The sequence below is a fragment of the Antennarius striatus genome, chromosome 13, assembly GCF_040054535.1.
Source record: "Antennarius striatus isolate MH-2024 chromosome 13, ASM4005453v1, whole genome shotgun sequence".
Lineage (NCBI taxonomy): Eukaryota > Metazoa > Chordata > Actinopteri > Lophiiformes > Antennariidae > Antennarius > Antennarius striatus.
The window spans coordinates 9367795-9391453 of NC_090788.1; the positions used below are offsets into that span (position 1 = coordinate 9367795).

General features: G+C 38.5%; 3 protein-coding genes across 3 annotated transcripts; 1 reads left to right on the top strand and 2 right to left on the bottom strand.

Annotated features, from left to right (window-relative positions):
* Positions 1-1417: 1417 nt before the first annotated feature.
* On the top strand, positions 1418-5464 carry LOC137606488 (claudin-15-like). The gene is made up of 5 exons (XM_068331747.1): positions 1418-1634; positions 2551-2715; positions 4976-5057; positions 5172-5282; positions 5371-5464. The coding sequence occupies exons 1-5, from the start codon at positions 1418-1420 to the stop codon at positions 5462-5464; spliced, it is 669 nt and encodes a 222-aa protein (XP_068187848.1).
* Positions 5465-5665: 201 nt separating this feature from the next.
* Positions 5666-10607, bottom strand: LOC137606358 (thialysine N-epsilon-acetyltransferase-like). The gene is made up of 6 exons (XM_068331593.1): positions 10345-10607; positions 10148-10199; positions 7815-7898; positions 7287-7388; positions 7094-7134; positions 5666-7011 (listed from the first exon to the last, which is right to left on the bottom strand). Exons 1-6 carry the CDS (start codon positions 10405-10407, stop codon positions 6832-6834), a joined length of 522 nt encoding a protein of 173 aa, XP_068187694.1. The 5' UTR covers positions 10408-10607; the 3' UTR covers positions 5666-6831.
* Positions 10608-11358: 751 nt separating this feature from the next.
* Positions 11359-22671, bottom strand: LOC137606449 (spermidine/spermine N(1)-acetyltransferase-like protein 1). The gene is made up of 13 exons (XM_068331702.1): positions 22609-22671; positions 22418-22469; positions 18360-18443; positions 18030-18131; positions 17819-17859; positions 17571-17735; positions 15074-15307; positions 13326-13457; positions 13052-13103; positions 12515-12598; positions 12254-12355; positions 12087-12127; positions 11359-12010 (listed from the first exon to the last, which is right to left on the bottom strand). The coding sequence occupies exons 1-13, from the start codon at positions 22669-22671 to the stop codon at positions 11831-11833; spliced, it is 1332 nt and encodes a 443-aa protein (XP_068187803.1). The 3' UTR covers positions 11359-11830.
* Between the last annotated feature and the right edge of the window lie 988 nt (positions 22672-23659).

Genomic DNA, 23659 nt, shown 5'->3' on the forward strand with positions numbered 1-23659 from the left:
TTTTTACAATATGAAAAAGTTACAAAAGAAAAAAAATGCTACCTTTACTAGTTTTTAATAACAACTAACTTTTGCTTATTTTAATACTTTTCACATTATTATTCAGGCTCTATTTTCACAGATGATTTAGCTTTCTGCAAAAGCTGAGTGTGCATTTTTTTAAATCTGAGTGTCACATTGACAGAAATACAGCTGTGTATTTTTTGAAAGATTAGGGCAATGACTTTGCTTTTCTAGCAGAAAATTAATATGAACTATACAGAATCAGACTGATCAAAAAAACAAAAAAAAAACCATACATTTGTTATTCAGTGCTTTAATCTACAGTTCTTTGACAGAGTTACAACTGTAGTCACTGTCATAGTTTGAAAAAGTGGTTCTAGATTACATTTGCTGAAGTTTATAAGAGGACTTCACACCAAATGTTAGACAAATATTAGATATAGATTATTTTATGCATTTCATTTTAGATGCAAATAGGCTCAATCAAAGGCATGAGTTTCATACGTCTTGCAACCATTATTACATGGTTTTAAATTTTTAATGCTATTGGAATTATAACTGAAATTCATTTCAAAAAAATAGTTTCATGCAATGCATGTCGGACATCTGCACTGGTCATATTTAATAATAGTTGAGTGAAGCTTACTTTGTGTGAAATTGTGCGGAATTCTTGCTGAGACTAAAATCTTGTAGAAGAAAAGAGATTGCCAGAAATCCATCAATTCAAATAATTCTTAGGTCTTATGTTAACTTCAATCTATTTGGAATAGAGTAAGTGAATGTTGAATGTGGGCTGAAATCCAGCTGTGGCACTTCATCACCATGGCAATAAAGACCTGATGGCCAGCCGCATTTGTTAAACTAATGATGACAACTCTCTTGGGTTCAGTTGTCAGACAAGCAAATAGGTTTATCTGAGGGGCAGGAACCCTGGTCAGTTGTGGGCTGGTATGTGGTGATCTTCCTTCACCCCTCATCCTCCCCCATCAATGCCAGGACCTTTCCCATCATCCCTTGGACACGGGATGAAGTGAGGAGGCAAAGTCTCAGTTGTTTCTCACAAATAATTGTCTGATATCATTGACAGAGTCTTCAAAGCAGATGCCAAAGCGTGACAAATGGCTTGAAGTCAATAGACGTTGGTTTGCAGGTTAGGGTTGGGCTCACCCTTCAATTGTCACTTCAGTTTAGTAAACATTTGATGTCTTTGAAAAGGTTCAAAGAGATTAGGCCATAGGGTGAATCATAACTTGGCTATTTAGAATTAATAATTAATTTTTTTGTTTTCTGGAACATCTTAGAACAGACGTTAGTTGTGATTGGTGTGGCACACCGAAACGTTGGGGCCACCAAATCCACACATTTCTTTCTCTGGATAACAACGCGGGTCGGACAGAAGATACAAGGAGATAATATGAACGCGATAGTGGAAGCTTTTGCCTTCTTCCTGGGATTTCTGGCCTGGCTGATGGTTGGGGTTGCCCTTCCAAATAGAAACTGGAAAGTTTCTACGGTGGACGGTAACGTGATCACCACATCAACAATCTATGAAAATCTGTGGATGTCATGTGCAACCGACTCTACGGGAATTCATAACTGCCGGGATTTTCCATCTTTGCTAGCATTGAGTGGTATGTGACAAAAAGACAGACACTGTTTTTGTGCTATTGATGACTGTCAGCCTAGAATACTAATGCAATCACTGACTAACACAGTTTTACCTGTCTTAAACTTAAAAGTGAGAAAAGAAATCAGTGTCCTTGTTTGCCAGTTTCCTTTATCTGGAAGTTGATTAGAGGTGTTCTACAGTGATGACTACAATATGTGGTAAGAGGGGTAATATTAAATATGATGAAAGAGGACAAGCAAGGTCAGCCAGAGTGAACCCAGACAACATAAGATTTTTTTGTTGAGTACCAGTTCAGGTAGCCATAAATAGATAAATGTAATCTTTAAAGACCAGTACGATAGGCTACGGCTGAAACACATGGAAGTGGATAACCAGCACAGATCAGCCCTGAGATCGGGGCTTCATCTCATCACAGGCAGAAACATAGTTGAAGTTAACACGTTGAGGGCAAGTTTGTGCTTTGTTAAAGGGTTTGGAATCGGGAATCAAGCCCGTTTGGTCCTATTTGACTGTACGGAAATTCTCATACTGATTTTGGAATGTAACATACAACTATGGCTATGTCATATCTGTTGAAGAGGCAGGCACTTTGAGTAAGGCAAGGCAAGGCAAGGCAAGTTTATTTGTGTAGCACAATTCATACACAGGCAATTCAAAGTGCTTTACAAAGGCAACGAAATACAAGAACATTTTAAAGTCAAAAGGGGATTGAAACAAGACAATAAAATATCAATAGTAGAACAATTAAAAGGAAAAAGTCAATCGAAGATACCTGGTATGTTTTTTCTAAAAGCTTTATCCTCTGACCATGCTAGCAAAAGGCCTGCTAGAGGGTTCCGTCTGCTCTTATAAAATCAATGTTACTGTGATGTGATGTGTTATCACAAATAAATGTATTTTTTGATGTTTACACACAGGGTACATTCAGGCGTCCCGGGCACTCATGATCGCCTCCATTGTTTTTGGGACCTTTGGGCTCGTGGCCACTCTCTCAGGAATGCAGTGCTCAAAAATAGGAGGAGAAAACTACATCCTCAAGGGGAGGATTGCTGCAGTCGGAGGAGTGTTCTTTTTACTGCAAGGTAAAGACAGAATTGAAAGTGGATGAGGTGGATGTGTCCAAAAAAAGGGGGGAAATATTTGTTCACAGCAAACGTTTTATTAATAAGAAAAAAAGCAGATCCCTGACAATAATTGTCCCCTGAACAATCTAAAAATGATTTCCAGTTTATGTTAAAAAGAAATAATTTACTTTTACCAATGCAGTGTGCAAGAAAAAACATTTATTAACATGATAAATCTTTACATACATCCAGAAGAGCTGAAGAGCACACAGAATATGTTCATTCCCTTTTGGCTCACCAGGAGGAAATCGTCCACTGTATCACTGCACCCAGGGCATACTGCACACTATGGTGATGTTAGCATGAACACTTTGCTTTAATTAGATTCAGCTCATGCCAAATGAAGTAATACCTTACGTCTTGACCCTGGAATCCCACTTTAACATTTCGAATCGTATTTTATCATATGTGGATTATGAGTCATCAACTGGATTAATAATTTCCATAATGGCAAATCTAGATCTAATTGTCAGCCAGACTCAGCTTCTTATCTTTCATAGACACACTTAATCCATTTGAAAGACTCTGAATCTACATTATCTCATCTACATGGCAGATGCAGTGAAAGGTGTCTACCACTATGCTGTGACCCCATACTTATTACCCCTTCTAAATATACACTTTTTATCTCTGTTGTGGATTGAATTTGTCCAAAGTGATGGAAGATTTTTTCCAGTCTTCATTCTAGCACTTAATTACAGAAAAGCTATACTGTATCCCACAATGTTGAGGAGGATGAGTTCAGTACCTGCATCCTGTTCCAAAGATTTAAACAACTCTTCCTCAGCCCAAGATCTACTCTACACAAAATAAAATAGAAGATTCTTTGACATGAGGGAAGACATAATCTCCTTAAACTGTCAACACACAGACGAGTCCTGTTGAATTGACTTCACCCACAAAATACCCAAGACGGTCAATCCCATCAGGCACTCAAATCTATGTATGCGGAAGATAAGCTATCAGAAGTCAGATGGCCAGTTCGAAAGGTCAACCCATCCTCTAACAAACCTGAGGATACACAAAAGGCTTCACACAAAGCAGGTGGAATTGAGAGAATAGGCTCCAGAATGTACAATTAAAGTGACAAAGAGGAGAAAAGTTACATTTGCAGTTCATTTAACTTTGAAAGACTGCATATATTCTTTACAAAACACATGAATATACAGTGCGGATTCGCACATCAACGCTTGCAACTTGACCGCAAATATTTGGTAGGCAGTCACGGGATACAGTACGTGCATTCTATTGGCTGACGGCATCTGGAAGTGCACTCCGTTCTGTGAGTCTCGGAGAGACACAAAAGTGCTTTGAACAGTCAGTAAGAGTGTGGGAAAAGGTAATACAGATAAAAGGTAGTTTAACATCAGTATGGGGAGGGTGCATAAACATTTCAATTACCATAAATAATAACATAAATAGTTTGTCGCTCTATTGTGGAATTCATTAATTGCCTGTGGTTCCCGGAACACATTAACCGAGGGAACGAGGCACCACTGTATAACTATACGGTCTGTAACAACCCAGCTCCTTTATAGTCATAGTCATAGTCAACTTGTCAAATGTACCATACATGCATGGAGAATTGTAACATTAAAAACAGATGTTAAGGGTTGAAATACATTGAAATACAATTATTTAATGAACCAAGGATGGTTTGAAAGCCCTACGCAGAGGGAAGTTCAATAAAAAATAACACAAGAGCCAACAGATACTGCACAAATAAAAGAAATATAAAAATCTGCTTTAGGAAGCTGCACAGAGCCTTTCTGCAGGTCAGGATGGGACATTCGACTATAAAAGCAACTTCGGCCTCCACAGGGGACACCTGACCCTGACCCACTTGTCTCCCCAAATAAGTGATAGGGTTAGCGTCGCTTCACTGGGTTTACTCTATAGGAATGCTCTTTAATTAGCTTAGCATCTTTTACATCAATATCCCGCTAAGGACTATGGTCCCAGTCAGAATATCATTAAAAAGTCATTGAAAACAATCCACTAGCCCAAACATATCATCAGGTTGCCTGATAGACGACCTAAATGCGGCAGTGATCACAAACAGGTAGTTTTCCATTACTTCACCGATTAGTGAAGCGTCAGGCGACTCTTCACAAACCTCCAATGTGGATGTTACTTAGAACTGTTCAAACTCAAATCAAATCCAGAAATATCAGGCAGGTTCATGTCTGATATTTCTAAAGTAAACATTGTTTTGTAGGGATTTGCACCTTAATTGCTATATCCTGGTACGCCGCCAACATCACGCAGCAGTTCTTTGACCAGTTTTATCCAGGGACAAAGTGAGTATACCACCAGCATCAGTACTACAGAGGGTATAATATCTGAATGACCCAATGTGAGAAGGTTGGTTGCAGTGGATTCAATAATAACCCATGAATGTTGCTGTGCCACAGATATGAGATCGGAGAGGGCTTGTACATTGGCTGGGCCTCATCTGTACTTGCAATCTGTGGAGGTTCATGCCTGATATTTAGTTGTAAAGTGAAGAGCCCCAATGAAAAAATGTGAGTAGGTGTTCCCAAAACACACTTTTGCCTGGGTCTAACGGAATAAAATGAAGCTCCTCAATGACATGTATCTCTTGCATTTCAGACCATACATATACCACCCATCCTCCAGAGGACATGCGATATCAACGGTGGCAACATCACAGACCAGTAACTATGGAAGAAATGCATATGTCTGAGAGGATACAAAGGATTCACGAAGGAATGCCAGTTAGATCAGTCTGCTTACTCAATTACTTTAAGAGGAAATTAACTACATTTATTATTCTGAAGGAGCACATGAGAAGTCAACATTTGCAATACAACACTCATGATCAGTGTCTAGAAGTATGAGAATCTTTTTAAAAATAACTAGTTTATATTTAAATCTTTTGTCTCTTTCCAAATGTGCTGATAACATAATGTGCTAATTGTGAACAGAGCAAAGAGAATATATCTACTATTTAACTTCAGGTACACAGGCTCACTGCTCATTGTATCATGAAAGAGAAACTCTCAGGAGTTAGGATGGGTGAAGTTCACTGTGTTGTGGAAAACATTCTGTACAGGATATTACTCCACAGTCTTGGAGTGCTAATGGAAAGTTGTTGTAAATACATTTCATCTGGATTTTAATATTCACTTCAATATTACACTTTAACAGCTCAAACTATCAGAGTTGCATATGAAATGGTAAACTATAATAATAACCACAAGGAGGATGAATAACACAAGGAGTAAAAGACTACCCTGCAAATGGGAAGTTTTGCTCACTGCTACAAATGTAGAAGAGTCCCCAAGACTCAATAGACATTTTTCAGTCGCAGGTATCCTTTTTGCCATTTTAACTGATCAGACATGAAATTTAACAAGGCCAATCAGGTTCATTGAATTGTAAAAACATTTTAACCTGCTCAATATTTCCGCTCAGGTCTGGGAAGTAAATCTGATTCTTACTTATGAAGTAAATGTATAGAACTGCATTTTATCGCAATGTCTTTCTGTTTGATGTTATTTCAACTGTCTCCTCTGAACTGGATTACTTAAGCGATGGTCTAACAAGTATAAACATTTCATATTGGTTTTGTGAATTTTTGGGGGTCATTTTTTATATATTTTCACAGCCATGCAGTTTTCCTGTGTTTGTGTTATGGATTTTATTATGTCTTATTTTCCATATATCATTTTCAGAGACTGATTTGACCAAAACAGAATTTTGTAATGTGATTCAACATTGAGTCGCAACTACAGCTGCACAATGTGCCTCAACCTTACCAATCAAAGAGAACACCATTTAAATTGTACAAATAAAGGAGTGTTTAGTTACAGAACTTGTTTTGATGGCATCATTATTTCCTTTTAACCTTTTGTGATGAAATTAGTGCCTTATAATGTGTCTGTTTGCCCATGTTTGAGTAAAGGACATTTAAAAACCAAGACATAATAGAGGTAGTGGTGAACCAGGTAGAGTCAGGAGTATTCTAACATTTTTACATGAAACAGTTGATTGATTATGGCAATAAAAAAAGCAGCTGCATCTTGACAAAGATAACTGTTTAGCAAATGTTTAATCTTCAGGGGCTTCATTTGCTAAATTATCCAGGCTTTGTCCATGGAAACGTAAGGCATGCCAGCCTTCACTCTCAGTGAGGTCCACAGCTCCTTTAGCAGCATAGAAGTCGCGAGAGGGTTTATTCCAGTCTAAAACATTCAACTCCAGCCGCTGACACTGCTTCTTCTTCCCCACCTCAGAAAATAAAAAAAAGTTTTTTGTTTAATCACACAGAACCGCTGATCTCACACAAAGAGGCTTTGAAATAAAACCTTACCTCAGCCACTTTGCTCAGTAAAGCCTTGCCAATACCATTTCCTGAAAAGGAAATCAGTACGAAAGTACAAGAATGAAATGATTTTCACTCGAAGACCGAATTCTTTCAGAAAAACTTGTTATAAAAGTAAACTCAATTTTATTTAACAGTTTCTTTTGAGGCTTCTAGGAAGACAACTTGATTGTAACTTTACCTCTGAATTCTTGCATCACATACAAGTCTTCAATATGTATTACACACCCCTTCCAGGTACTATACTTGTAGAAGTATAGGGAGTATCCAACAACTGTATGTCCTAAAGACAAACGTGAAAGAACGAATGACAAGAAAGAACAGCAGAAAAACTTAAAGTGACATTTGAATGTCTACGTGTTCTTGTGTCTTGCATTCAAATTAAAGAATATATTTATTTTAAAGTGTTTGGGAAATCTGTGTAGATTTCCACATAACCATCAATAAACTATAACTGAAATATTGTGCACATGTCCATGCATAAAATGATGGACTGGAATTTGAATCTACCGGCATTATTCTTTGAACCGTAGCAGCAACTTTAGTCAAAAAAAATAAATGAAAAGCATGATTTAATGGCTACAACAGCAGAATCTGGATGAAGAAGTCAGCAGCAGAATCCCTCTTTGTACGAGTGTGTGAGATCCTACAGGTTCAAACCTGTCTGGCCAGGAACCCCCCAAAGGAAAGGTCTCCATTATCACTTTACCTGCTTTATATTTATGCTCCTCTGGTACTTCTGCCACAAGGCATTCAAAGTAGGAATTCTGGCCAAATCCATCACGCTCCAGTTCTAAGAAATGAAAGATTTCATCATCCCACAAACACATTTCATGATAGCAGGTCCATTCTTGTGGATGCAGGTATATAAGAAATCATGGACATGAAATGTGTTCAAGATGTTTTATCATACTATTATCATTACAGCCTGTCCATATGATCAAATTCTTCTACTGTACAAACAACTTAGTCTAAATGAAGTATTTTATCCTTTCTACCTCCCAAAACATGTCCAGCAAAGTCATTTCTGAGCAAAAAACCCGTGGTGTGACGTGTTTAGACTTGCCTGGATGTTACTCATCCTTCAAAGTGACACCTGCGCACATGAACATGTCCCTGCTGAATTTATTTACAGTGGCTTGCAAAAGTATTCAGCCCCCTTGAACTTTTCCACATTTTGTCACGTTACGACCACAAACAGAAATATATTTTATTGGAATTTTATGTGAAAGAACAACACAAAGTGGGACACGATTGTGAAGTAGAAAGAAAATGGTACATGATTTTAAAAAAAAAATTACAAATAAAAACTGAAAAGTACAGTTTGCAAAAGCATTCAGCCCCCCCGAGTCAATACTTTGTGGAACCGCCTTTTGCTGCAATTACAGCTGCAAGTCTTTTGGGGTATGTCTCTACCAGCTTTGCACATCGAGAGACTGAAATCTTTGCCCATTCTTCCTTGCAAAACAGCTCAAGCTCAGTTAGATTAGATGGAGAGTGTTTGTGAACGACAGTTTTCAGATCTTGCCACAGAATCTCGATTGGATTTAGGTCAGGATTTTGACTGGGCCATTCTAACACATGAATAGTTTTGTTTGAAACCATTCCATTGTACCCCTGGCTTTATGTTAAGGGTCGTTGTCCTGCTGGAATGTGAACCTCCGCCCCAGCCTCAAGACTTTTGCAGACTCCAACAGGTTTTCTTCCAAGATTGCCCTGTATTTGGCTCCATCCATCTTCCAATCAACTCTGACCATCTTCCCTGTCCCTGCTGAAGAGAAGCACACACAGAGCATGACGATGCCACCTTAGATAATGGCCAGATTTGTGCAGCGCACCACTAATAGTTGTCCTGTGGACAGATTATCCCACCTGAGCTGTGGATCTCTGCAGTTCGTTGAGTCACCATGGGCCTCTTGGCTGCATCTCTGTTCAGTGCTCTCCTTGTTCAGCCTATAAGTTTTGGAGGGTGGTCGTGCCTTGGTAGGTTTGCAATTGTGCCATACAATTTCCATTTCCGGATGATGGATTGAACAGTGCTCCGTGAGATGTTCAAAGCTTGGGAAATCTTTTTATAGCCTAACCCTGCTTTAAACTTCTCCACAACTTCATCCCTGACCTGTCTGGTGTGTTCCTTGGACATCATGATGCTGTTTGCTCCTCAATATTCTCTTAACAAACCTCTGAGGCCGTCACAGAACAGCTATATTTGTACTCAGATTAGGTTACACACAGGTGGACTCGAGTTTGTTATTAGGTCAACATTTGGTCATTCAGCAATCATCAGGCAACTTCTGAAGGCAATCGGTTACACTCAGAGAAAAGGGAGCTGGGTACTTTTGCACACTGTATTTTTCGGGTTTTTATTTGTTGTTGTTTTTTTTAATCATATACAATTTTCTTTCTACTTCACAATTGTGTGCCACTTCGTGTTGGTCTTTCACATAAGAGATATATTTAGATTTGTGGTCGTAACGTGACAAAATGTGGAAAAGTTCAAGGGGGTTGAATACTTTTGCAAGCCACTGTATGGTGCAGCGACAATGGAGACTGATTTAATTCGGTGTTGATAGTATTCCAGCAGGAATTTCTCACTGTCATATATTTACCAATGTTCACCAGGGGTTCTGGTGTTTAACTAATGACTCAACACTACTAAACCCACCTCTGCTCCCGTTTAGAAAACACAAACTGTTAATATTTACACTGGTCACTATATACAATTCTAGTATAAAGTATTTTATTACTTTCTCTATTAAGCAGCATTAGAAAAACAACAACAACACAGTTCTAGCCAAATAAAATTCATCAGTCATGTTACTAAAGTTATTTTCACCAGGGGTTACTTTAGGATTTATCTGTCAGATAAACAGATTAGAAGTCAAAGCTATTTTAATATTACTCCTTTTTTTTAATGTTATATTCACTTTCATCTGTTATGGTTCAACAGTGAAATGTAGAAGTATGCAGGTTGTGCAAACTTTCAAATATTGCATTTTTTAAATTATTATTATTATTTTTTATTACAACATGTGCACTTACCTTCATGAGAGATTTTCACTTGTTCGGGCATTTTCTCATAAATTGCCAATTCCTGAGATTTAAAAAGTCATAAGTGAATGTGTGTTAACAGTCATTCAACAAATAAAGTAGACTTGTTATAATCAATCACTACAATCGGTTAAAGTCAGGTCCATAATCATGATTTTATTTAAGGCTCCAACACAGATTACACTCACCATGATCATTCTCTGTATTTCTTTACAGTCCTCTTTTATAGCAGCTCGTATTTTGAAATCCATGTTTGCAGAAGCGACGAATTATCTTCTCCTGTCGCCTTTTTTCTTCTTCTTTGGGGTTTGTCCGTTTGGGTTTTGTTGGCTTTACCGCCACCTAGTGGATGGAGGAACATTAGGAAAATAAATCATCAATCAATCGTTCCGTTTGTGCTGCTGTGGTGTTGCTATGGTGATGTTATAATGGCCTCTAGCATGCTTACAGTGTAAACTAATCCCGCAAGAAGACGCTTCACAGACGTTTGATGTTAAATGTGTTGCTCTTTCTAGTTTGTGAACCAATGACCAGTTTGATGTTTCCTTTTGGTTCCGTCATGATACCTGCAATTTTTTGTCATCTTTGATTCAACTGCCAATACGACTGATTTTTAATCATTACAGATGAACATTTTGTGGTACAAGATCTGTATTTGAGTTTGACACACCTGAATCAGCACATTCCTTTTTCTTTAATTTATACATTCTCACTTTTCACATGACAGAAAAAAATATTTATCAGGCTTACAGGAGTGGAGACAGACAGGCAGGTGTGTGTTCAGTGTGTGTTCAGTGTGTGTTCAGTGTGTTCACTTTGGAACAAGAGAAATATCCTTTTTTAGGTCCCAAGCAGCGGTCCATATCTGTATGACTGCACACCTGACCAAAAACTTAAAGGCCACACTTGCTCAACTTTTGATGTTGCAGTTTTGTTGATAAAGTGGCCCGGGTTTTAACACACACACACACACACACACACACACACGCACATGTACACACACACACACACACACACACGGAAGAAAGGAAGGGCAACCGTGTAGCAGCTTGTGGGGTTTGGCTCTTCGCTTAAAGGCACCTGTTTGTTGGAAGACACGGTGGTGTGTGTGTGTGTGTGTGTGTGTGTGTGCGTACGTTCCAGACTGTACATGTGTGAAAATGTATCAAGTAAAAAAAAAGAATTTCCCCACTGAGGGACAAATAAAGGGACTTTATTCTTCTTCAAACATTGATTTAAAATCGTGATGAATTTCAAAGCATAATTTACAATAATATATAATATTGTTAATAAGTCCAAAATATTCTTTCATATTTTCACTGAGTAACTGCATCAAAATTTAGTTTCAAAATGACGAGCTCCATCCATTTAAACCTTGTACATCTCTTGTCCAATGATAGATTACAACAAAATCAGTGGGAATAACTGTCAAAGTTAAATTTCCTTATTCTAAAAGTTTTACAGTTTTAATCTCATACTCATATATAAACAGTCAAAGTTGTAATTGTTGCAACAGATGCTTAACTCTCTGTTGAAATAAAGAATTTTAAAAACTGGAGAACTAGAAGTAGGGGTGAACCAGGTCATGAAGATTCAAAGTGAAGATTGAATGTTAATGTCAGAAAACACTGTAGCTATATTTCGACAAAGCAAACCATCATTTCTTGTACATCTTTAATCTCTTGGTGCTTCACTTGCTAGATTATCCACACTTTGTCTATAAAAACTTAAAAAGTGTCTGCCTTCACTCTCAGTGAGGTCCACAGCTCCTTTAGCAGCATAGAAGTCACGAGAAGGTTTATTCCAATCTAAAACAGTCAACTGCAGCCTCTGACACCGCTTCTTCTTTCCCATCTGAGAAAGTAAAAGTAATCTTTTATTAGTCACACAGAGCCGCTGATCTCACAGATTTAAAACAAAACCTTCTTACCTCAGCCACTTTGCTCAATAAAGCCTTGCCAATACCAATTCCTGAAAAGGAAATCCACACAAACACAGAAAGACATTATGATTCACTTAGATAGCACTGTCAACTTGATTTGTGGTTGTTGTTGGTTTTTTTAAGCATATTTGAAGACAGCTTGACATTCATTTAACCTCTGAATTCTTGCATCACATACAGGTCTTCCAAATGTATTGCACGCCCTTTCCATGAACTGTACGCGCCTAAGTAAAGGGTATATCCCACAAGTCTGTGCCCTAAAAACAAAAATAAAACACACAACAAGACAAGCAGCAAGAACAGCAGAAAATAAAAAGAAATCAGCAGCAGGATCATTCTTTGCATGTGTGTAAGATCCTGACAAGTTTGAATCTCTCTGGACAGGAACCCCACAAAGGAAAAGATTATCGCTTTACCTTCTTTAGATTTATGTTCCTCCGGTACTTCTGCCACAAGGCATTCAAAGCAGGGATTCTGGCCAAATCCATCACACTCCAGATCTGAGGAATGAAAGAGGACAGAAAACCGGTCTTCCAACAAACATCTCGTCATTCAATAAACACTGTCATGGTAGCGGGTGTTTTTATTATGCATATACAGTAGATACATGAGAAATCATATGCAGGAGACCATTCTGACAGCAGACAGAGACCAGGAAGCAGTAGAAAAAACACTCGTGCAATTTTTCACGTTAATAATGGAGATCTAATTTATCTAAGACCATTTCTGTCCAAAATTAACCCGTCAGTGACATTAGAACCGTCATTTTCACCTGGGTCACACCTGTATAAGCGCATCTGTCGGGCAAACGCATTAGTCATGAAAGATATTTTAGGCATTTAATGTAATAACAGCTATTTAAGATATTTACACTAATAAAAGATATTTTATGTATAATTACTGTCACAAAACTGTATTTTCTAGCGGAGAGAGATTGTAATGTGCGCACTTACCGTCGACAGAGATCGTCACTTGCTCGAGCATGTTTTCATAAATCGCCAAATCCTGATATTTAGAAAGTCAATGTGGAGACGGTCGTTTGAGGAAATACAATACATGATTATGCATTAATAAATAACGGTATGCTATGTTAAATTTAGGAATGTCATTTACTTTATGTGGCAAAAGAAATAAATGACACTTATCTATTCAACACAACATACCGTTAAATTCAGGTCAATGATTATTATTAGGATTTCTCTTGGTTCCAACACACACAACACTCACCATTATCATTCTGTGTATGTCTTTGCAGTCCTCTTTAGTAGCAGTCCGTATTTTGAAGTTCATGTTTGCAGGAGCAACAAATTCTAATTTTCTTGTTCTGCTTTTGGGTTTTTCTTTTTGGGGAGCTGCTATTACGTGTCAATGCTTTTATTAGCACTTCCGCCACCTACTGGATGGTAGCGGTAATGGAAAAGTTTTTATTCATCATTTTTAATATTTGTTTGTTTTTTTTTTGTTTTTTTGTATTTTGCATTGTCCTGACATTTTCAGGAACCTCAAAGACATGTTTTCCCTCCAATTAATTGATTTTTTTTAGATACAAACAATATTTTAGAGAAATATCAATCTGGTTTTAGAAGGAACCACAGTACCGAGACAGGCCTTTTAAAGATTTTAAACGACTTCAGGTGTAACGCAGACTCACAAAAACTCACAGTCTTGGTACTACTGGATTTAAGTGCTGCCTTTGATACAGTAGATCACTATATTTTATTGAATAGATTGAGAAACCTGGTGGGCCTCTCTGGTACTGTTTATAACTGGTTTCATTCTTACCTCACAGATCGATGTTTCTTTGTAAGTATGGATACATGTTCCTCCAGAACACATGAAATTAGGTGTGGGGTGCCTCAAGGGTCAATTTTAGGTCTAGTTCTTTTTAATCTTTACATGCTTCCCTTGGGGGATGTCATCAGGAGACATGGCATCAGCTTCCATAGCTATGCCGATGATACACAGCTGTACATCGCCGTGTCTCCAATGACTCAGGGCCAATTGATGCCCTTTTTAACTGTATTTTAGATATCAAGTCATGGATGGCAGAGAACTTCCTACAGCTCAACCAGGACAAAACAGAGGTTTTAGTTATAGGTCCTGAAGGCCAGAGAGAGAAACTTTTACCAAAACTACAAGATTTTAAACCCGCGCAATATGCAAAGAACCTGGGCGTTATTTTTGACTCTGAGCTGACTTTTATTCCACACAAAAAAAATATTACAAAGATAGGTCTTTACCATCTTAAGAATATAGCCAGAGTCCGCCCGTTTCTCTCTCAGGCCAGAACGGAGGTGCTGATGCATGCTTTTATCTCCTGTAGCTTATATTATTGTAATGCCCTGCTCTCTGGTCTTCTCAAAAAGAGTATTAATGATCTACAATTTTTACAAAACTCAGCCGCATGCGTGCTGATGAGGACCAGAGGGCGGGAGCACATTACACCAGTTTAAAAATCTCTATATTGGCTCCCCGTCCGTTTCAGGATCGATTTTAAGGTTCTCTTATTAATTTTTAAATGTCTTAACGATCTTTGACCGTCTTATCTATCTGACCTGCTCTTATCATATCAACCCCCGCGTACCCTGACGTCCTCTGGCACCGGCCTTTTAACCATACCACAAGTTATAACAAAAACCCACGGTGAGGCTGCATTCAGCCACTATGGCCCTTATCTGTGGAACAGCCTCCCAGAGAACCTCAGGGCCTCAGAGACTGTTCATATTTTCAAATGGCAGCTCAAAACTCACCTTTTTAATTGTTAATTTAACTGATTTCTTTTACTCTCTAATTTCCCGTACTTCTTTTATCCCTTTAATCATTTTCATTTCATTTATTTCTATTTTTATTTATTTTATTTTAAGCCTTGTGCATTTTATTACTTTAAAATTTTCTAAACCCCAAAATTTTTATACATTTCATCATTATTGTCTGTTTTTATTCCACTGTCTTAATTTTTTAGTTTTTAGCTCCACTGTTTCCTCTTGGGGGCCCTCCACACCGGGAGTTGTGTCTGGTCTGCCCACGGGGGCGTCACCCTGGGGATCCCTCGGGCCTGGGGGACTAGGGCGGCTCTGCACTTCGTGTGGTGTCTGCCCTGGTCTGTCGGGGTTGAGGGGGGGTCTCTGTGGCGGTGCTTCCTGTGGCTGCGGACTGTGGTGCCTCTCGGTGTGGATGGCCCCCATGGGTGGCTTCTCCTCACCTGGATCCTCAGTGCCAAGCCATGTTAACAGTCTGCTTACTGTATGTGTGACTGTGGGCATGTGTGCGGATGTTTGTGTGTGGGTGTGTGTGTGTGTGTGTTTGTGGGTGTGTGTGTGTGTGCACACAAGTAACATATTAAATACTAAAAATGACACGTATGCACAAACAGAAAAAGTAAACAAAGTAATTTGCCTGGAGTGTGTCAGCCTGTGAAAGGTGCCTGAGATAGATGGAAGTAGTAAAAGAAAAAGTATGTGAAGGTTTACTTGCATGTGGATTATTAAAGTGGAAGCAGTTGTGGTAAAGTTTTTTTTGCCATTGGTTGAAATGAGTTCCAAAAGTGGTACTTGTGATACCGGTGGGTCTGTTGGAAAAGGAGCTTCACTTTCTAGCTAGAGAGTAATGGAAAGGATGGTCAGGATTACTTGTGATGGACAGATGTTTGTCTTCAATCCTCCTCTCAACCACCTTAATAAAGGTTTACATTTTGCCACCTATAATAGAGACAAGCCTTTATATCCTTGTCATCATATCGTCTTGCTCTCATATTTCCCATATGTTGTTGTTTCCTAGGAGATCTAATCATTCCTATTTCACTTGAACTTGGTAAATAATTACATCCCACTTCAAAGTGGTGATGTTTTGTAATTGTCAGTGTTCGTGTGTTTGTCCGTTCGTTCGTCCGTTCGTTTGTCTACCAAATATCTTTGCAACCGTTGCAGATAGAAAGATAAAACAAAAAGCACATTACTCAGGTGGCAAAGGGGATAAAAGTCAGATGATGACCTTGACCTTGAAAAAAGTAGGTCATGGTCAAATTTCAACTTTTGTACAGTCAAGAACCAGATAGGATAGAAGGCCAGAGGGAGAAGGCCAGTGTGAGTAAGACCATAGATCAAAGCTAGTGCTTTGATCTATCCATGCACTAGCTTTGATCTATGGTCTTACTCATACTGGCCTTCTCCATATGCACTAGTTTATACACTAGTCAGGTACTACTTTCAGAGTACCCTGACCCACCCTGAAAGTAGGTCAGGGTAAGTCACGGGGTTTTGCAGTCTCTGACCGCCTTGGTTGTAGTTAATCATGCAACAAATAAGTATGGATCTATAAAGCCCAAGGAGGACCAAAGTGCGATCCGATAATCCAACCTCTGTGAATTTCAGTTACTTTCTGCAACTTGTTGAGGTGTTCTTTTTCTGTGTCATTGGTGATGAACACATCATCTTTAAAGGTTCACGACTGCTGACAGAAACACGTTCTGGCTGTTTTTAAATGCTTGCGGCAACCATATGATTTACCATTGTTTTTGCAATGGTTAGCCAGACCAAAATCCTTTTCTTCTACAGCCACTGGATTTAGTGGATATTATCTCACCAGTGGATGTACTCCATATGTATGTATTTTTTTCATATGCCAGATGTACAGGAATTACATCTGTTCTAGACCTGATAGTTGACACTACAAGTGTGCTAAACACAGCAGAACATGTAGAAATTGTCTGGTATAGGGGCAACTTTATCAATAACACATCAGATCTTGGTGCTACTTAGTCATACCTGTTTCATTTACCATACCAATGATATAAAATCATTATAGATGAGGATATGATCTCTGCTAGAACAGTAACCATGAATTTAAATAACTGGCTTCATCAATCAGATCCTTCATGCAATAATCTGCTAATCTTTTGTGACAACATATACTGTATTCACTGTATTTCTGTAAACAGGTTCACTGGTGAGGGTCATGGGTGCGAGAGGTATTGGCAGACATCTGCAAACACAAAAACATGCTGAAGCCAAACTTTAATTTAATTTAATTTTAATGTATTTAATTTAATATACTTTAGTAATCCCTGAAGGGAAATTGAGAGCAAACTCTAGTTAGTCCAATCAAATCACATGCATATGTTAGTGTGTACAGGCCCTGAACAAACAAACACACACATGGGGCCTGTACGCATGCAGAGGAGGTAGAGTGGCAGCAGCTCCTTTGTGGTGCGCCCCAAATGAGCAACTTGTAAGGGAGATGGCGCCTTGCTCAAGGTTGCCTCGGCAGTGTTCCGGAGGTGAGCTGACGCCTCCGGGTGTTTTTTGGGCGGGAGCGGGAATCGAACCGCCGATCTCTGAACACTGGACGACCCGCTCCACCGCGCACTCCACCACTGAGCCACCGCCGCCCCAATAAGTAAGATTATTTTGACATTTGCATTGAAAGAATGAATTTTAATGATAATTCCTTTATCCATTTTCAATCTTTTGGTGCTTCATTTGCTAAATTATCAAGGTTTTGTCCATGAAAACTTAAAAAATGCAATCCTTCACTCTCAGTGAGGTCCACAGCTCCTTTAGCGGCATAGAATTCACGAGCAGGAGTATTAAACTTGAAAACAGTCGTCTTCAGCATCATACACTGCTTTTTTTTCCCCACCTGTCGAACCAAGACAATTTTTTTGTTTAATCGTACAAAGCTGCTTTACTTCACAACCTGTGCTTGAAACAAAACCTTCTTACCTCAGCCACTTTGCTCAGTAAAGCCTTGCCAATGCCACTTCCTGAAAGGGGAATCAATACAAAAACACAAGACTGAAAATATTTTCAATTGGGGACCAAATGTTTTTAGAAAGAAAGTATGATTTACTGATGGCAAAAAATTGGAAGAACATTTCATTTCAGATAATAGTTTCTCTCAAGAATTTTAAACACAGCTCAACATTTACTTTACCTCTGAATTCTTGCATCACATACAGGTCAATCATTTGCAATGTGTGCCTCTTCATTGTACTATAAGAGTAAAAGTAAAGGGCGTATCCGACAACTGTATGTCCTAAAAACAGAAGTAAAGCAGGAGGCAGGACAAGCGAGAAGAACAACAGAAACAATTGTTGTATTTGAATGGATAAGTCTTCTTGTGTCTTACATTTAAAACAAATAATTTATTTTGTGATCTGTATGGACCTCTACCTAGCCAACAATAAACTGCAACCAACAAAGAAATCAGCGAGCTTTATTTGATTGTGTGGCTTCATGTTAGAGCAGAAAAATCAGTATTTGCCTTCTGAAGACTTGTGTTCCTCAGGTACTTCCGCAACCAGGCTTTCAAAGAAAGGATTCTGTCCGAATCCATCACGCTCCAGATCTAATAAATGAAACAGGACAGATAACAGGTGTATCTACAAACATCGTATCATTCCAATAGAAGTAATATTAGCATTTATTACCGCCTTTCTGGCGAGGCATGTCAACGATGCCAAAACTTCAGAATTGAACTTCAAGAATATTGAGAACTTTAAAAAATGTGGGTTTTCATGATAACAGGTGGAATAGACGTGCTGCGTACTTTACTTGTGAAATTTTTTGGGATGATGATTTTATATATACGAAGCCTTAAGTTGCACCACCAAGTGTTCCAAGGCAAATAGCTCTAAACAAAAATACACAATCTGTATTTTATATTGCTGCTTTTTCATTATTGACATTAAAGTGATGCAGTTGTAAGGGAAATTATTTATTGTACTGTATGTTAACTTCAGCCAACAGAAAGTACCCATGACTATATATTTAAAAATATTTGAAATGGGTTACACATAAAATCAAGGTGTGTACATATTGAACCCCTCTCTGATAGTTATTACCATGTTAAAATTTAAACAAATTATGGTATGACGTATTTAATTATTTAACAACCAAAACAACACTGCTCAGTGTACGTAGTACTTTTGCGAGCCTTAGCATGAATGTGCTACAGTCCTCAAATAAACTAGCTGATTCTATTGAATTTGTAATTGTATATCGTCCTCCTGGACCATATTTGTCTTTTTTGATAGAATTTTCTTAATTTCTATCTAATTTGGCTGCTACCAAAGATAAGGTTGTAGTAATAGGAGATTTAAATGTTCATTTTGACAGTGTGAATGATAGTTTCTGCGCTGGGTTCAAGTCTATGCTAGATTCTATAGGCTTCTCACAGTTGGTGGATGGTCCTACCCATAAACACCATCACACCCTCTATCTTATTCTTACCCACGGTGTAGATATAGGGCACTTGAATATTTTACCACAAAATGGCTTCTTGTCAGATCACTCCCTAGTTACTTTCGACTTTGCCCTAATTAACAATAACCCACAGAATAAAACCACCTTGACTAGATCGATCACTGATTCAGTAATAACTAAATTTAAAGAAAGAATCCCCTCAGCCTTAGAGTCAGTTTGCTCCCCTGACCCCTATTCCAGTACTATCCAGAATATCGAATTTCTCACAGACAGTGTGGCTAACATCCTAAAAACAACTCTAGATGACATAGCCCCATTAAAAAGAAAAATGAGAAAACAGGAAAGGTCAGCCCCGTAGTTTAATTCGTCAGTCCGCGTTCTTAAACAGAGCTCCCGCAGACTCAAGAGAATCTGGCGATCGATAAAAACTGACTTAGCTTATTCAACCTGGAAAGACAGCTTTATGTCATATAAGAAGGCTCTCGGTAGAAGTAGAAATACTTACTACTCTACTTTAATAGAGGAAAATAAAAACAACCCTCTTTTCAGCACGGCAGCCAGGCTGACTAAGAAACACAACAGTATCGTGCCTACCATTCCTTTAAATCTGGAATGTGATGACTTTCATAGGTTTTTCCAAAACAAAATTACAAATCTTAGAAATGAGATCCATTATGTACTGCAAAACACAAGTAAGTTAGCAGAGGAATCGACTACTTCTGGCAATTCCCTGGAGTGTTTTCAGCAAATGGAACTCTCTGATTTAAATTCCTTAATTTCCTCTACTAGACAAAATTCCAAGTACGCTCCTCAAAGAGGTTTTACCATTAATAAATAAACCTGTACTATCCATAATTAATCAATCCTTAAAAATTGGTTATGTACCGAAATCTTTCAAAGTAGCTATGATCAAGCCCCTCCTTAAGAAACCAAACCTAGATGCTGGCATCCTCTCAAATTACAGGCCAATCTCTAACTTGCCATTCCTATCTAAATATCCTAGAGAACGTAGTGGCCAAACAGCTAAATGACTACTTGTTAGAAAACAATCTGTTAGAGGATTTTCAGTCAGGTTTTAGAACAAACTACAGTACGGAGACTGCACTGCTAAAAGTCACAAATGACCTGTTAACAGCGTCAGATAAAGGTCTTCTGTCTGTTCTAGTCTTGTTAGACCTGAGTGCAGCACTCAATACTGTTGACCATAATATTCTTTTAAGAAGATTGGAAGAGGAAATTGGGATTAAAAACTCAGCACTAGATTGGTTTAGGTCAAATCTATCAGACCGATTTCAGTTTGTCTATGTAAATAAGAAATCTTCAGATTAAGGGACTGTCACCTGTGGAGTACCTCAAGGATCTGTTCTGGGGCCAATTCTGTTTAATCTCTATATGTTACCATTGGGAAATATTATAAGGAAACATATTAATTTTCATTGTTATGCTGATTGTTATCTATCAATAAAAACAAATGAATTTGATCAGCTAATTAAATTGGAAACCTGCCTCAGGGATATTAAATCCTGGATGATTCACAATTTCTTACTGTTGAACAGTAACAAAACTGAAGTCATTATTATTAGGCCGAAGCATCTTAGAGATGATCTCTCTAACATTGCAATTCACTTAGATGGCATTGCTCTATCCTCCACCAACGAAGTCAGGAACGTGGGAGTGATTTTTGATCAAGATCTGTCCTTTGATTCTCATATGACAGCCTTCTTTCACTTGCGAAATATTGCGAAAGTCAGAAATTTCTTATCCTTTAAAGACGCAGAAAAAATCCTTCATGCCTTTGTTACTTCTAGATTGGATTACTGCAATTCCTTATTATCGGGCTGTTCTAGCTCCTCTACAGTTAGTTGAGAATACAGCTGCCCGCTTACTGACTGGGAGGAGAGAGCAGATCTCTCCTATCCTAGCATCACTTCATTGGCTCCAGATTAATTATAGAATACAATTCAAAGTCCTCATGATCACATATAAAGCTCTCCACTGTAAGAATCTGTCTTACATTGAAGATCTTATTGAAGTGTATCACCCCCCCAGGGCCCTTCGATCCAAGGATGCTGGATTTCTGATGACCTGTCGGGTTTTTAAGAGTAGAACAGGAGGCAGAAGCTTCAGCTATCTGGCCCCTCTACTCTGGAACGATCCCCCAGCTTCGGTCCGGGGGGCAGACTCCCTTAGCTTATTTAAGAGTAGACTAAAAACCATCCTCTTTGACAGAGCCTTCAATTAGAAATAACACACACCCCACTAGATATGCTGCTATAGGCCTATGCTGCTGAGGGTATTTTTCTCCGTCTCTCCCGTTAAAGGGAGATACTCTGGAGCTTCTGTCACTTCTTTCTTTATCTTTCTATGCTCCTAGAATTTATTATTATTGTCAAATTACACTCTTTGTCCGCACAATACTGCCGCTGTCTTTGTACCTCTGTTCCTCAGGTGGAGAACGCGGATGGAAGACAGGATATCGAAAGGCCTGGAAAACCCGCCCCCAATTCAGCGACAGTGCACTATGGACATTAAACTCAAACTGGCCTATCTGCCACTCTCTCACTCTCTCTCCCTCTGTCTTTTTTACTTCACCTATCTCTTTCCCCAATGTATTTCTCTTTCCCAACCAACAGGTCAAGGCGGACGACTGCCCTCCACAGCCTGGGTCCTGCCCGGAGTTTCTTCCTAAATGAGGGAGTTTTTCCCCGTCACTGTCGCTTATGTTGGCTCTGGAGGGCATTGTTGGCTTTCTATCTGTAAAGCGCTTTGAAATGTCTTCAGATGTGATTAAGCACTATATAAATAAAAGTTGACTGATTGATTGATTGACTTCAGAAAAAAAAGATTCAAATCCAGATCGTTCAAATTTATATAGAGCATTTTGACAGCAGAGAGAGATCATATTAGCATTAATATCAGTGGTGATCCCATTTGTTAAGACAGTTTCAGTCCATATAAAATGTGTTAGTGGGATTGGCTGTGACGACTATTAAAGAAAGTATTCCTGATTGTAAAATTTATTTTAGCTTTCTGTCCAATCCAAATGTAGAGACATTGACTTGAAATACATTCATGTTACATTCATTCTTAGTTGTTAGATCAATAAAAACAGATTACCTTCATGAGTAATCTTCACTTCCTCAGCCACATTTTCATAAAGGGCCAATTCCTGAGATTTAGAAAGTCAGTGAAACTTTGTAGACAGTCATTTGACTGAACAGTAACATTAGTTCATCACAACGTTCTGTTAAAGTCAGGTCCTTCATATGAAGCATAGCAAGATGACACAGAACACAGATAACACTCACCATTATCATTCTGTGTATTTCTTTACAGTCCTCTTTACTCGCAGTCCTTATTTTATAATTCATGTTCGAAGAACAAACGTAACGTTTGAATCCGTCACAGTGAAGCTAAAGACAGGCCGAGGTGTTTTAAGGAGAGAGAAACGACTGAGGCTGTTGTGCCCCTGATTGCTTTGTAGAAAGATAACATTTATGGCCCAGTAACATTCTCAGAGTGTAAAGTTACCATTAAACATTTTTTATTGTAATACTACTGCTGCACTACTATTACTACCAGTAGTAGTACTGTACTATTAATGCCCCTGCTGTAATACTACTACTAACTAACTAACTAACTAACTAACTAACTAACTAACTAACTAACTTACTTACTTACTTACTTACTTACTTACTAAATAACTAACTTTTTTTCTATGTATGCTTAAACAATTTAAAATTGACCACAATATTTGTTTCCAAATGTATTTTCAGAAATGTCCCACTCATTGGGAGACATTGTGAGCTCGGCCCTGCTCCCATACACATTAGCAAGACTTTAGCAAGTCTGAAGTTGTTGTCAATCAGTGTATTGCAGTTATTGAACCTTATGTAAAATCTCTAGTTTTTCCATTAATAAAGTATGAAAACAAACAAGCAGGTTCATAACCAGAGTGTTATCTTCTTTTCCTTTCGGCTTTTCACTTCAGAGGTCACCACAGCGAATCAATTGCCTCCATCTAACCCTGTCTTTTGCATCCTCTTCTCTCACACTAACTACCATCATGTCCTCTTTCACTACATCTATCCTCTTTGGTCTTCTTCTAGGCCTCCTGCCTGGCAGTTCAAAACTCAGCATCCTTCTACCAATATATTCACTATCTCTCCTCTGGACATGTCCAAACCATCTCAGTCTGGCCTCTCTGACTTTATCTCAGAGAGGCTGTCCCTCTGTTTTACTCATTCCTGATCCTATCCATCCTTGTCACTCCCAAAGAAAATCTAAGCATCTTCATCTCTGCTACCTCCAGCTCTGTCTCCTGTCTTTTCCTCAGTGACACTGTCTCTAGACCAAACA

Coding starts and splice junctions, on each gene's coding strand:
- LOC137606449 (XM_068331702.1), bottom strand. CDS start 22,671: ATGAATTATAAAATAAGGACTGCGAGTAAAGAGGACTGTAAAGAAATA. Junction 22,470..22,608: donor AAATACACAGAATGATAATG/GTGAGTGTTATC, acceptor TCTAAATCTCAG/GAATTGGCCCTTTATGAAAA. Junction 17,860..18,029: donor TGTGATGCAAGAATTCAGAG/GTAAAGTAAATG, acceptor TTCCCCTTTCAG/GAAGTGGCATTGGCAAGGCT.
- LOC137606358 (XM_068331593.1), bottom strand. CDS start 10,407: ATGGATTTCAAAATACGAGCTGCTATAAAAGAGGACTGTAAAGAAATA. Junction 10,200..10,344: donor AAATACAGAGAATGATCATG/GTGAGTGTAATC, acceptor TTTAAATCTCAG/GAATTGGCAATTTATGAGAA. Junction 7,899..10,147: donor AGTGAAAATCTCTCATGAAG/GTAAGTGCACAT, acceptor TTCATTTCTTAG/AACTGGAGCGTGATGGATTT.
- LOC137606488 (XM_068331747.1), top strand. CDS start 1,418: ATGAACGCGATAGTGGAAGCTTTTGCCTTCTTCCTGGGATTTCTGGCC. Junction 1,635..2,550: donor ATCTTTGCTAGCATTGAGTG/GTATGTGACAAA, acceptor GTTTACACACAG/GGTACATTCAGGCGTCCCGG. Junction 2,716..4,975: donor AGTGTTCTTTTTACTGCAAG/GTAAAGACAGAA, acceptor ATTGTTTTGTAG/GGATTTGCACCTTAATTGCT.